Raw genomic sequence first — 13,430 nt, forward strand, 5'->3', positions numbered from 1 at the left:
ACGTGGTCATGTTTTTCTAAGATCTCAGCATGTACGCTTTTGATAGATCACACAGCTTGTCCTTTAAACTCTGCCATTAATCCTACCCACAGGAGTTGAGCAAGAAGTTTGTTGTCTAGAAAAAATCCACACAAATAGAGATTATACAATTCAGATGCTGAAAAAGGCAGCTACCTTCTAGCTAGTGTATTTTTAAATGACTAATGCTAGATGCAGAGATGCTAAATGCTCTAATACATGGTAGATACAGCAGAGATAACACTATGCTATAATAACATATACTTAGTATGAGTGACATGGCTAGTAATAAGCTAAAGGAAGCTCTGAGAAATATTGCCATGTCTATCTGGATATGCTTTTAAACAACTGAGCTTGCACAGGATCAACCACAAAACAGCACTCAAACTTTACATCCTATTGTGAGTTAAGCTCTTTCTAATGACAGATGACTTTTCAGTGTAAACTGTTCCTGATTTATTTGCGCAGTTACCCAGTTATCAAACAAATTGAAATGATTTTATAATAAGCAGCCTTTGGGAAAAATAGAGTTTCCAGTACTTTCACAGAACATGCTTAAAATTATTAAACTACTTGTATTTCTGAGTTCATTCAGTCACTATCTTTAAAAAATAGGGTGCAAATATCTTGTTTTCTGGGAAGTGTGACAAAGGGAGAAATTACTCATTTCTGTTGGAAGCACTTTCACTTACCACTTGTGCTAGAATGAGACTTATAAGAAGAATGAATGGGAAGGAAGTCCTTTTATTGACGCTGGGGAGAAATACATCTGAAGTGGTGCATAGCCATCTATTTCTTACAGTAGCAAGGTCAGCAGATAGCACTTCCCCATCCTCTTTCCATTGCTCCCTAACCTACAGAGTTACCCTTTTCTGGGCATGAAGATCACCACGCTTGCCATCTTAGTTTTGGTTTTGATTGTACTTGCCCTCTCTAGGGAGACAACCACCCCTTCTTAAAGAAAAAGAAAGGCTGATTGAAAAGAATATGAGCAAACCTGGAAAATCTACGGAAGTTGTAAGCTTTGTCACTAAATTCTGTCTGGAAGAAGATGAAGGCAGAGCATGCACTACATTCTGGAGCTGTATGTTGGCTTCCAGCACTTGCCTTCCTTTTACATGAACATGATACTGTGTTGACTAGTAGTAGAATTACAGTCCTGAGTGTTCCGAGGATGAGTAATCCCAAAGGGCAAGAGCTGGACTCAAATTCTAAGCCAACTAAAGATTTTTGAGTGTGTGTGAAAATCACTTAAAGGTCATTTTTGGAATTCAGACATAGTAGAACTAAGCTTCTAGACATAAACATTTTTCTTTGTTCAGGTACAACGTCTTCCAGAGTCACAAACAGCTCAGTTACTGGCTGCTTTCAGTTTACCTTACTTTGTCCTTCTTTTTGACAGAAACATTAAGCAACATTAACTGAGATTCCTTTCAAGCGAACTGAGATTGTGTGTATAGTGCCCCATGAGGCACAAGAGTTGAACGATTTTCCTATAGTGAATACCTGTGAATAGACTGATACGTCTGGCTTCCAATGTGGAAGTGAATACATGAAGAAGGCTTGCTGATCAAACATACCTGTCACAAGTACTGTAAGAAGGATTTAATGTAATTTGAGAATCCTTTGGAAATAATATTTTATAAAAACAGAACACTGTAGCATGAAGTGCTTTATACACTAATGCTATTTAAATATAGCTGCAAGCCTGTCTGAGAGCTAGGAAAGCTCACTCTCTCCTCTTTAATTTAAATGGGATTTTTTATGGTACAAGCTTTGGAAAGTACTCAGAAATATCTGACTTCTTGGCAGAGAAGTGATGAGTGGATATTAAACACCCATGGATAGGTAGGGATGTTCAGTGATTGGGGCACCTACATTAAAAAAAAATTAACCATTTTAGTTCAACTTCAGGAAGTATTAGTGCTTATAATGAATGATAATTTCACCCCCTCAATGTTTTAGAGACAGGATAATAAAATTACAACAGTAAAGAGAGAGGAAATAAAATGTAAAAGGTAAGAGCTAATTCATTCTTCATGCTAGCTCAGTCCTTGGCCTTTCCTGAACAGACACTGCCAATAGTAACAAATTATGTATAATCATTTTGTGATGTGGACTGCTCACTCGGGACTAAGCTCAAATGACCAAACTTGCAGCCTTGTCTCTTAAACTGTGGATCTGAAGATCAAAGGCCAGAGCTTTATCCACGGAGTCCTCACCTGTATAAGAATAAAACTGCCAGATGTCCAGAGACAGAGTGGGTGTCAAACAGTGTCATTTTAGACCAATTGTTTTTCAAGCTCTTACAGGACAGCACATTAGGTTAGAAGCATATTAATCAGTTGTGCCTTCTGAATATTCATTAGCCTGCTCCAGGAAGGATTTTGTGGCTTTTTTTTATTCCTCACTTAGAACACTTACACCTGGTGTAAGTGTAGTACCTTCAATAGAATTAACTCCTGATTTCCAGTAGTGTAAAAAGGGGACAAAGACAGTCAGTGTAATGTTTATGAATTGCCATCTCTGTTGACAGGAAAAATGTAATAAAAAAAATACGTTAGCATTGAATAGTATTTGAATTTAAAATATTTCATTCTGTGAACTGACAAACATGAAATAATGACTAATACAATTGATAAAAGTGGTATAATTTTGAGTTCTACAACAACTAGAGAAGAAAAACGAAACTGGTCCAAAAAACAAAAGCTGAAAAGTAACCTTCAGGCACGTGTTTGCTACCTTTATACACAAAAGCTTTAATCCAGAGTCAACAGAAGTTTGCTAAATGAATGCCATTACCCTAAAGTGGAATTGCTTATGGAGTATGGGTGTTACACAGAGAGAATAAGAATGGAAAAACTCGGTTCTCATTGCTGAAATTAGAACTTTTCACTGTTACTCACTTCATGCTAACATCCCCTTCCTCCTCACAGAACATTATTCTTACATTTTGTTTTTTTTAATCTCCATGACTTTACAAGACACGTAGCTCCTTCCACCACTTACTTTCTCCCGCTCTGACTCCTTTCAGTTACCACTGCCTTCTGCTACCCACCGCACTGTGGGTAGCACAGTAGTGCTGGCACCACCTGGTAGCAACAGCAGTGCTAGCACCAGCTGACACACTTGCTCCTACTCACAGACTCACCTGAGCATTGCTGCTTGCTCTGTCAGCAGATACTTAAACAATACAGGTCCGCATTCTAGCTTGGTACTGGAGCTCTGGATTTAGTCTGTCATATAGCTAATTCTAATCACCACTGTAAGACAAAGACCAACTGCAATATTTCTTGGAAGGTTGGAAATACCAACGACAGGAATCATGCAACTCCATGTTCCAACAAATGTGGACTCTTCATACACAATTATACAAAGTGCCACCAATGGACTCAGCGATTCTATCTTTCTTTGACTTTAAAAGTCATTTGTCAGCATTTTGCAAAGGACAGCCCTTACTACAAATGTCTCCATTGTGAGTATGACAAAGAGCAGAAGTAAGAACCTATTTTGTTAATACAGAAAGGGGAACTACAGGGATATAGAAGGATAATCTACATAGCTAAACATGTTTATAATAGAAAACCACATTCAATAAGTAGCTCATTTATTAATGACCCAGGATTATTACTACTGTAGTGGAAATAGAATACTGTGATTATGGATCAATAAGAAAAACTTAAATATTATAAGTTTCATGTCTCAATAAGAAATTGCAACGCCGTTCATGATAAAACAAACAATGAAAAAGTACATCTGCACTGTTATTTCTATTGTTACAAATAAGAAATGACAAGAAATATTCTTAACAAAGGCAAAGGTTTGTTAAATATGTCCTGCAATTTTTATCATGTTCATCATGAAGTCATAATTTATCAGACCGTTAAGGTAAAAATGGGCAAGGAAAACATTGTTATATATATATATACATTTTAAATTCTGAAATATAGAGAATCTTATTTTTAAAGTGGAATTTAGTTTGGAAGCTCCACAGTTGCCACTTCACATTAATTTCTTGCTGTGTTTTACACCGGAATCTCTTGTAACAAGCAACCAGTAGGCGGAGCAGACAACATTACTTAACACGTGATAAGAAGGGCATGGATTTGACTGTTGGGTTTTTTTCATAATTAAGGGAATCATGTAGGAGAAACTTCCTTCAAACAAAAGAAGCTCACGTGTGTAAGATGTTACTTGACTAGTCAATGATACTAATGGCATATATAGCAAGTTGATTAAAAGCTCAGTATTCCGTTACCATGAAGTTTCAGAGCTCATGCTTTATTTCTCCAGACATTATTTGGCAACTAACTGAATTTAAATCAAATAAAAATTTACTTTCTTTTTTCCAGCCCACTCTTATGCCTACAAATAGGATTATATTTGTGTTGCATGGATATTACTGGCACTACAGAACAAAAATACGTAGCTGGTTTTCAGTAAAGCAAAAAACTGTTTTGAAGTTGGCAGGATGCGTAACATTGTACTTTCACAGAAAGACGGCCAATAATTATATTATTAATATAAATTATTAATAACAGCAAATTAACATTACTACTCTCAGTAATTATTGATTATGCAAATATCCTAACTTGTTTAACTTTCTTTTCTTTAAACTTCTTTGCTAAAATACTAACGTTCTTTTGTTGAAATTAACTACTTAGTTCTTACGTGGATTAAAATAATTGTGTAAATGCAACGTATTTCTACAAGTAGCAATGGGAAATAGTCATATTTGGGTAAGTTTCTATGGCAAAATACATTCAGTCAACTGTTTGCAAAAAATACAAGAAAATTGTAAAGTATGGTATAATACATTTTTTATTATCCAGTGATTTCCCTGAATGTCAGTTTCATTGCGATGATACTCAATATACAGAGCTCCCTCCGAGAAAGGTGGGGAACTGCAGACAAAACAACTTAAATGTAGGTATGCCTATATAATATTTTGTTAGCAGATCAAACTCCTTGTTCCTGAGTTCAAAGCATGCACACACTTATTCTGCCCATATTTTGAGCTGACCAGAAGCTGTGTAACTGCATTAATTCTTGAGCTAATATACCGTGGCTCTCAACAGGGCTAATTAGTTTGGGTTCAGCCCCATGTTATAGCTCCAGATTGGCTTGGAAAGTAATCAAAGCAAGCTCACATCTGTCTATATAAGACTATGTGTATATACCTGGTACCAGCAACAACAAATAATGCATACTAATTCAGAGTTTGATAAACATTTCTTCCTTTTTTTTTTCTGTATAAAGGTAGCAGTTTATGGAAGAAATAAATGCTTGAATAGGAAGTTAATTCATGAAAAAGACAAAACGTTGACTTCATCATAGGCCACCCTATTATATACATACTAGGCACCCTTGTACATTCATGATACTAGCATTTTTAAGCTTTACTTTTTGAAATGTAAAATAATTAATTAGAAATTAGAAATGGGCAAAACCTTACACACATACATACAATCTGTGGAATAAGACAAGCAAATTCTGCAATCAATAAAGGTTTCATAGACTTTAAGGCCAGAAAGGATCACTGTATCATCTGCCACATTGTGCATTGCTACAATATTTGATCATCTCCCTGTTTAACCTGTAACACACTTCTGGGATGGGTTTCTGGGCTTCAGCTTGTGGAGAGTGGAGAATGGAACTTGACGTGCCTTTCTTTAGCAAAACTGAGGGGCAACAACTCCTTAATGCCTTTCTGTCAATAAGTAAACACCCTTTTCTTACCCTTTTTGCCTAGAGTAAAACAGAATTATTCAAAACTATAGGATATATTTGAAACAATTATTGCAAATACAGATTTTGGAATGCTGCCTGTATAACCTGCCTGAACATCTGCAGCCTTGATGCATAAGGTGGTTTAGCTCCATCACTGCACCTTCTTATGCATTCCAGGAAGGGGAGGAGAATGTAGCTAATTTTAGCAGATCATCTCTGCAGCTTATTGGGCTTTAGTTAATGCATGACTCTACAATAAGTCCAGTTCATCAACCTCCTCTTTTCATTTCCTATGTGCCCTGCTTACAAATTATGTTTTTTCCTTGTATCATTTAAAAGTGTTGACTTTTGCTGCCTGGTTCTGCTGTGATATGAATGGACCTTGCTCAGTAATACGATTAATTATCCTTTGAAGACAGCAAGACACAGATGTAGTCAGATTAGAAGACCAGGCATATAGAGAGTAAAATTTCAGACACAGAGCATCAAACCAGTAAATTCTGCACTGAAATAATTTGCCCTGTATCTTAGCAAGATATCAAATTCTATAACCACGTGCAGTTGTAGAATACAGACTTTGATTGCAACAAATAGTTTACTTCATATATAGCTTTGCTGGTTTTCAGGTTGTCTGTAGGTGTTGTATTGATTTACACTCCTTCGTGTTTTGAAATACAAGCTGCAAAAGAAGCTGGTTCTTGGAGCACAGTTCTGTGATAAAAGGAAAAAATCTGTGGGGTCCGAGTCCCAGAATTCGCAAACCACCTCAGTAATCAAAACCAAGAATATTTTTGCTCTGCAAAACACTGCTACCTAAATTCTAATTCTGTAAAATTAGAAACTGCAGGGTGGTTGGACTAGATGACCTTTAAAAGTGCCTTCCAACCCAAACTATTCTATGATTCTATATTAATGTTTATGCATTTGTTTACATAAATTGTTCCATTCAAAACAAGAATTCTCAATTTTCTACAGTTTCAAACAGTATAAAAACACTGTGCAGATTATTCTTAATATTCTAGATTTACATCTGGAAAATCAATTATTGTGAGCTAATTTCAGTTATTAAGTAGCTCCTTTGTCTAAACACCACTCAGAAAACTTTTAGTGTTATTTTCTACTAATATTTTACTATGCTATTTTTTCTTGCAAATAAATTTGATTTATAAATTGAGATTTCATAACTGATATCCAGTGAATTAAACTATTTCTGTTTAATGGATTAACAGTTTGTACACACAGATCATAGTTAACCACCTATAAAAAACAAGCACTTAGTTCATACCCTGATTGCATGTTAATTGTTTAGTCATATGAAGAACAATGAGCCACCAAACATTTATGGACAGAAAACCTTTTTTTTACAAAAGTTCACATAAGGCGACTAAAAAAAGCTTTACCAATCATATCAATTTTGTATAAGATATATCTACTGCCAAGATATGTCATACTGCCACATCTGTAAAGCAGCTTACATTAGAAACCTTGAAAAAATAACCACTTTTATCAATACAAAACAAATTAATCAGTAAATATTTAAAATTTATGAGGCATTTCTATGTGAACAATCACACTAAATAAGCTGATTCGGGCAGTTCTAGGAAAAGCTTTAGCTGAAAACCTGCATTTGCAATCTATCCCCAAACCAAGCAGAACACAGCACCAATCCAAGCATTAGCTCAATTAAAAAAAAAAAAGGGAAAAAAAAAAAAAAAAAAGAAATCCCTTCTCAGCTTAATAACTTGTTAGTTCTTGACAAGTGCAACAACACAACAATAAGCCAGTCAAAATGAGTTTTTAAAGCGAGGTTATGCCCTTCGTGTTGTGTTATCGCAGTGGCAGATCAAACTGCTGACTTGGACTCTTTCTGCCAGCAGTGCTGATGCTGCCTCTATGAAGCTGCTGTCACAGAATAGTCATGGTACCTGCTCTTGCCTATAGAAAAGCACTAAATTGAACTCGAAGTAGTGTCTTTGTGATATCTTTTCAACAAGTCATGTCCCATTCAGCCTGATAGTTTATCTCTGTCAGGCTGGGGGCCCAAGTGGTTTGCATGAGCTGTCAGGGACAGGTATACCAACCTTCTCAGTGCTAAGGAGGTAATGCATCTTTCGGGCTTGGTATTTCTTTTCCTTTTCTTTCTTTTCTATGTCTTTCCTTTTCTCCTCCTTTTCCTTCATTTCTGCGTACTCTTGGAGTTCATTCCTGTAATAAAATAAGTCTGCTGACTATATTAGAACAATAAAAGATGTGCTAAATTTTTTTTTTTACTTTAACCCTTATATAGCTTCACAGTGTTCTGCTATTATGTATTAGCAGTATACTGACAACACTGGAAAGCAAAATTACAGTTCATTCAGTTCCACAGCAGCAGGATTCTACATGGATATGACTGTGAAGAAACAGGATTAAAATGATAAAAAATACGAATAGTATGTTCATTCATATTAGAATATGTCAACCTACGTATTTTTATAGCTTGATAAAATAGCATTCATAGATGTCCTTTCTTTGTCTTTAAGAGTCATTTTAGTTTTAATTTCTCTAAGTGGAAGTTATTGTAATTTAGTGGTTGCAAAATACAAGGTGTTCACTTGTGTTTCAGCTAGTGCCTTGCAAGACCTCCTCCTAATCTGCAAACAGGGGAGACCTAATGGAATAAGAGAGAATAGGAGACACAGGGTAAGAGTTGACATTCACTCCTAGACCCTTGGGCCTTTTGTAAGGTTGAGAATGTAGGCATAGAGGAGAACTGGATGTAAACCTTTTATGCGTGCAATGTCCTTAAGAGAAGCATTAGGCTTCTTGCACAGGTCACTTTCTACTCTGGTCTGGTAGCAATGGTACAGGCCACCACACAAAACAGGAACGTAACTGCCTCATGAGCCACTGCATGACAGAGGTTTGCAACCACACAGTGTCATCTGAATGTGTAGATCTGTGTATTCAATAGGTCGTAGAAAATTCTTTCATTGTAAAAGAAATAAGGAACTGTACTTAATACCAGTTCTCAAAGAATGGAGAAAACTCATGATTTTAACTGAATGTTTAGCGGAAGACTTTAACAGAAAATGGGCATAGATTTTCTCCTCAATGGCTTTTTTTCATAGACCCAGGCTTGCCATAAATTATGTAAACAGTGGAGTGAATTAATTCTATGAATTAATGCTCTATAAGAAATGAAATTCCGTGCTATTTTGCACAGTGCATGTGTATGGAATTTTTTTTGACCCAGTTAAAAAAGGTTAGTTTGATTAACATTTCTTATTTTTGTTATTAAGAAATGGCTAGTTCAAATTAACCTGGGTGCGAAAGACACCAAGCATATTCAGTCAAGCATTTAGATTGTTTAAAAGTTAATTAAGTGAGTAAATTCTAGTCTTTATTTTTTTAAGCATGTGCGTATATGATAAAATGAAAAGCAAAGAAAAATACACTGTTCACATGTCTGGATAATTCAAATATTCCAGCAAAACAAATTATTTAGAGAGGTCCACATTAATAGTCTCAGTTGTTTCAATGAGTACCAAATAAGACACTCTAGGACAAGGGTCAAATCCTGTCCAAATGCTCATGAATAAGTCTGTTGATATGAATAATCCCATGGGAAAGTCATATTGCCCTGAAAGTTTTTTTAAGATTGTGACTTAGACTTATTCTTAATATTTCAATTATCATAATGTTAAATTAGTTTATCAAAATATGTGAAAGAGCAATAATTGCTTTATAAATATGAACACTATGAAATCGCATTGTTAAATACAAGTTGCAACGTAGAATTTTTATTTGTTTCATGCAACCTTTCAAGTTTTTATCAACTAAAATAAATAAAATATTAAGTAATTAAATAATTTTTTTCAAATGTAAAAGAAAAAAATAGAATGAAAAGGAAATAAATTAAAGATTGGAAAAGATGTATAGGTCTGTTCCAATCTCTGGAAATATTTTTTGTTGCAGTTTACTGTTTAAGGCTGCTAATACAATATTTCATACAAGGTTACTTATGAAGCACACTGACGTTTAAAAATCACCATGCTATGCTTTTGCAGCAGTGTAATTTTTTTCCAACATAAGATTAAATTGCAAAATAAATGAATTACTTAGAGTGGCATGGCCCCCATTTTGCCACACTTCTCTTGAAAATTGCTTATTAATATGAAAAAAGAAGTTGGAAAATAGCCTGTTTTACTTTATGCATAGCGTTTCGGGGCCTCAAAGCCTGCAGAGCTGGACTAGCTGCACATTTTAGATTGTGTTGGCAAGCAGGGACGATGACCTTTCTGACCTGCATCTCAAGGCTATTATTAATCGCTAAGTAACCTGGTAAAGCCAAACAAATTTGTTTCCATTGAAAGGATCTCTATCTGTGTCTGAGAATTTGTGCTGTACCAAACAAACCTCATTAACTGTGTCCATTTTTGACAAAGAACTAGGAGTTGGAGAGATTGGCGACCTTTCTTTGTCCTTAAGGTACAGATTTCAGAGTCCCTGCGTGTAGGCACATAAGCATTTTTACTTGGAAATTCTTTGTTCTATATCCATCAATCATAAACAAATGAATAAATAGACAATGCATATAGTATCAGCTTTGTTCTTTTATTTTGTGCCACTTTACCTTCAATATCAGAGTGTATGATCAATGTTTTACATATTTAATACTATTTCTTTTTCCTTTTTGATTATAGTCCACTATTCAGCTTTAGTACCGCTATCTATAACTGATGAAATGTCTATCAACATATTACTATAGTTTACATATACTCACGTATATAAGTATATAAGTACTTCTTCATGGATATGGAAACTTTGTTATTTAGAACACAACTGGTGATGAAAAATACCGAATAATGATAAAAATATAAATTTGTATTACAGATGTAATGATAATGGGATGCAAAATTTTTCCTATTGTCATTAATCTGAATTTACCAGGTTACTTTGAATGAATGAATAATAGTAATTATTTTCAGAAATTAAGTCTAAAATACTTGTCGAAGTTCAATGTAATTCATGATCTTTTTAGAAAGTACTATCATCCAAATTATCATGATCCTTCCTGATCATCATGTCCTCACTAATGTTGTTTAAAAGTCTGAGGGTTTTTTAAGCAGTTACAAATAATCTTCAACATACTTTTGCAGCCTATACACTTTGTCAGTTGAGCTAAAATATTTCTGCCATGCATTATACTGCGCTGTACAGTTGCACAGAACACGCAGACAATTCTGTCTCAGGGATAACAGCTCCCAAGATTATTCTCTCCTGAGAGGCAGTACAAAATAAGGAGTATGTAGTAGCCGAAACATTTCTTGACTGGAAAGCATAGATGTTTTAGCATAAACATAGATTCTATTCAAAAGCTACTTGAACCTGAAACTTTCATCTCTTTTACCGTACTTTTAATAATTTGAATAGGAGCAACAAAAGCAGAGAATCTCAAAGTAGTTGGATATGAATATACTATTTCACACATTAGCAGATTAATACTAACATGTTACGCACTGTGCAGAGGGTTTCACTGTTACTGTACAGAAAAATGCGTATAAGCATAAGTGATACTAAAGACATAAACTTAGACTTCCAAATAGAGTTAGACTTTCAGATGGCTTACATGTAAATGTGTTTATTGAGAAGTTTCATGCTTGTGACCTTCTACATGTATGCCTTCCCGGAGAAAGTAAATCCAAATTCCATTAAAGTCAATTGAAAATTTGTTGAAATTATATGATCTTTGGATTAAACGCTTACACTTACTGCCAGCCTTTGCTTTGCTCATACATATCTTAGGTTCATTGAGCAATAGAAAGCAATCTTTTCTTGGGACTATATGATATTATGACTACTAGCTATGATGCATGATACTCTGTGGATTCTGGACCAAATCTTCTTCAGGATGAACCTTTCATGGTTCAGTGTGAGTGGGAGAATTGAATATGGGCAAATTGTTTGGCTTGTGTTTCTAAAGCTTCACCAAGTTTTTTGGGAGAAAAAGAGTTCTGAAGATGCAAAACATGTTTTAGGTTAATTAATAGTCTTGTTCTATTTTTATAAATGATCTGTCTGTTGCATGGCTCATAGTTGGAATAATACTGCTTATTAAACTGTTATAACTGAAAAAAATGCCTATTTTTTTTAGCACACCATCTTTTCATTATCTTAGAGCCTATCTCACTATATTAACAGCATCTACTGCATCTTCCTACAAACTTGGCTTCCCATATAAACTTAGTCCAATCAGAGTTTCTCCCATACAGATTTTTGTGGAATATCTTTGTAGACGAAATATGTGTAAGTTTTGACAAATGTAGTGTCTTGCAATGATCTGAAAATTGTTCAAAAAATCAGAAGAATATAAATTTTTATTAGCACAAGTTTAGGCTGCATCCTTTTGTTAAAAAAGGGAATACACTGGGTAACATAAAGTGTGTTTTCCTTGTCATAGGGAATTCTTCATGTAACTGAAAATAGGCACAGGATTATCAATGTATGTGCTCAAAGCCCACAATTAAAAATGATCTTGTGTCAAAAATCTGTGAAGTAGCTATTATTTCTTAATGATAAAATTATTTGCTTTATATAGTTTGAAAATACAACATTTTCATATGACAAGGTAACTTATTGTTATTCTGATACCTCATTATGCAGTAGGCAGTGGTGTTGGTTCCAGCTATGAGATGCAAATTCAGTTGACAGTGCTCCTGCTGTCTGTATAAAGGTTAAAAATACATATATAATATTGTTCCTGGCACTTTTGGAAAGGTCTTCAAGTGATGATTTCAGCAATATACAGACTTTAATAATTCTGCACAGAACTGCATCATTTTACAAATTCACACTGACTTACATTTATTGAACTTTATCAAACTATGGCATTCTCTTTGCATTTTCACTGGCATTCTGTGGTCCTTGGACCAGATAACCATAAAATTATAATATTAACTAAAGTAAAGGGCATCTGAGGAAATCAATAATTAGTATAGTTGCCTGGAGTACCCAGAAAGACTATGAAGTTGTTATGATTTTAAGCAGTTTGGACCCCAAATCATAAAATTCCTGCAACATAGGCAGTAGGCAACCTTAGCATGAAAGGAGATAACATAAATCAATTTCACCTTTCTGACTATATATCATCCTCCCTGCTCAAATACAGAAAATGGAAGTGAAAATGAAATTAGTGGGACAATACTTTTGGTACACCACTGCGTGCCACTTGATTTCACATTACATTGGTGTAGGCGAGAATGGAATATGACCTGCCATCATAATATCATTTGACTTAATCTATTATATTTGGGAAAAAATGAAATATACGTATAGGCTAACCTAGGATGTAAAAATAGTTTAGAGAGCTCTGTACTTTAAAGGCAAAGTTTTAACAGAATACACAAACTACATACTTATGTTAGCTATGCATCTTCAGATAGCTTGATCCTCAACCCTTTTCCCATTTTTTGAATGAACGTTTTCAGATTTACTGAGCAGAATACAGCAGCTCTGTAACGCCCTTACTCCTCTGTACTACGATGTATACTCTGGTGTGTGTCCTGACAGAACTCCTTGACCAAAATATTTGATGCCAAGTTGCAGTGATGCTCAAAGAGGCAGTCAGTTATTAGTGGTATGAGGTATCTTACTGCCTTGGAGACCTACCACAAATGGATGTCCAAAATTCTTACTAATTT

General features: G+C 34.9%; 1 protein-coding gene across 1 annotated transcript in view; it reads right to left on the reverse strand.

Annotated features, from left to right (window-relative positions):
* The window catches only part of SPATA17 (spermatogenesis associated 17), an 86,645-nt gene that overhangs the window by 45,113 nt on the left and 28,102 nt on the right, over window positions 1-13,430 (reverse strand). The window contains exon 6 of the mRNA XM_054196585.1: window positions 7,830-7,953. Coding sequence (XP_054052560.1) covers window positions 7,830-7,953 — 124 coding nt within the window. The remainder of the gene's footprint in view (window positions 1-7,829; window positions 7,954-13,430) is intronic.

The sequence above is a fragment of the Rissa tridactyla genome, chromosome 3 (assembly GCF_028500815.1).
Source record: "Rissa tridactyla isolate bRisTri1 chromosome 3, bRisTri1.patW.cur.20221130, whole genome shotgun sequence".
Lineage (NCBI taxonomy): Eukaryota > Metazoa > Chordata > Aves > Charadriiformes > Laridae > Rissa > Rissa tridactyla.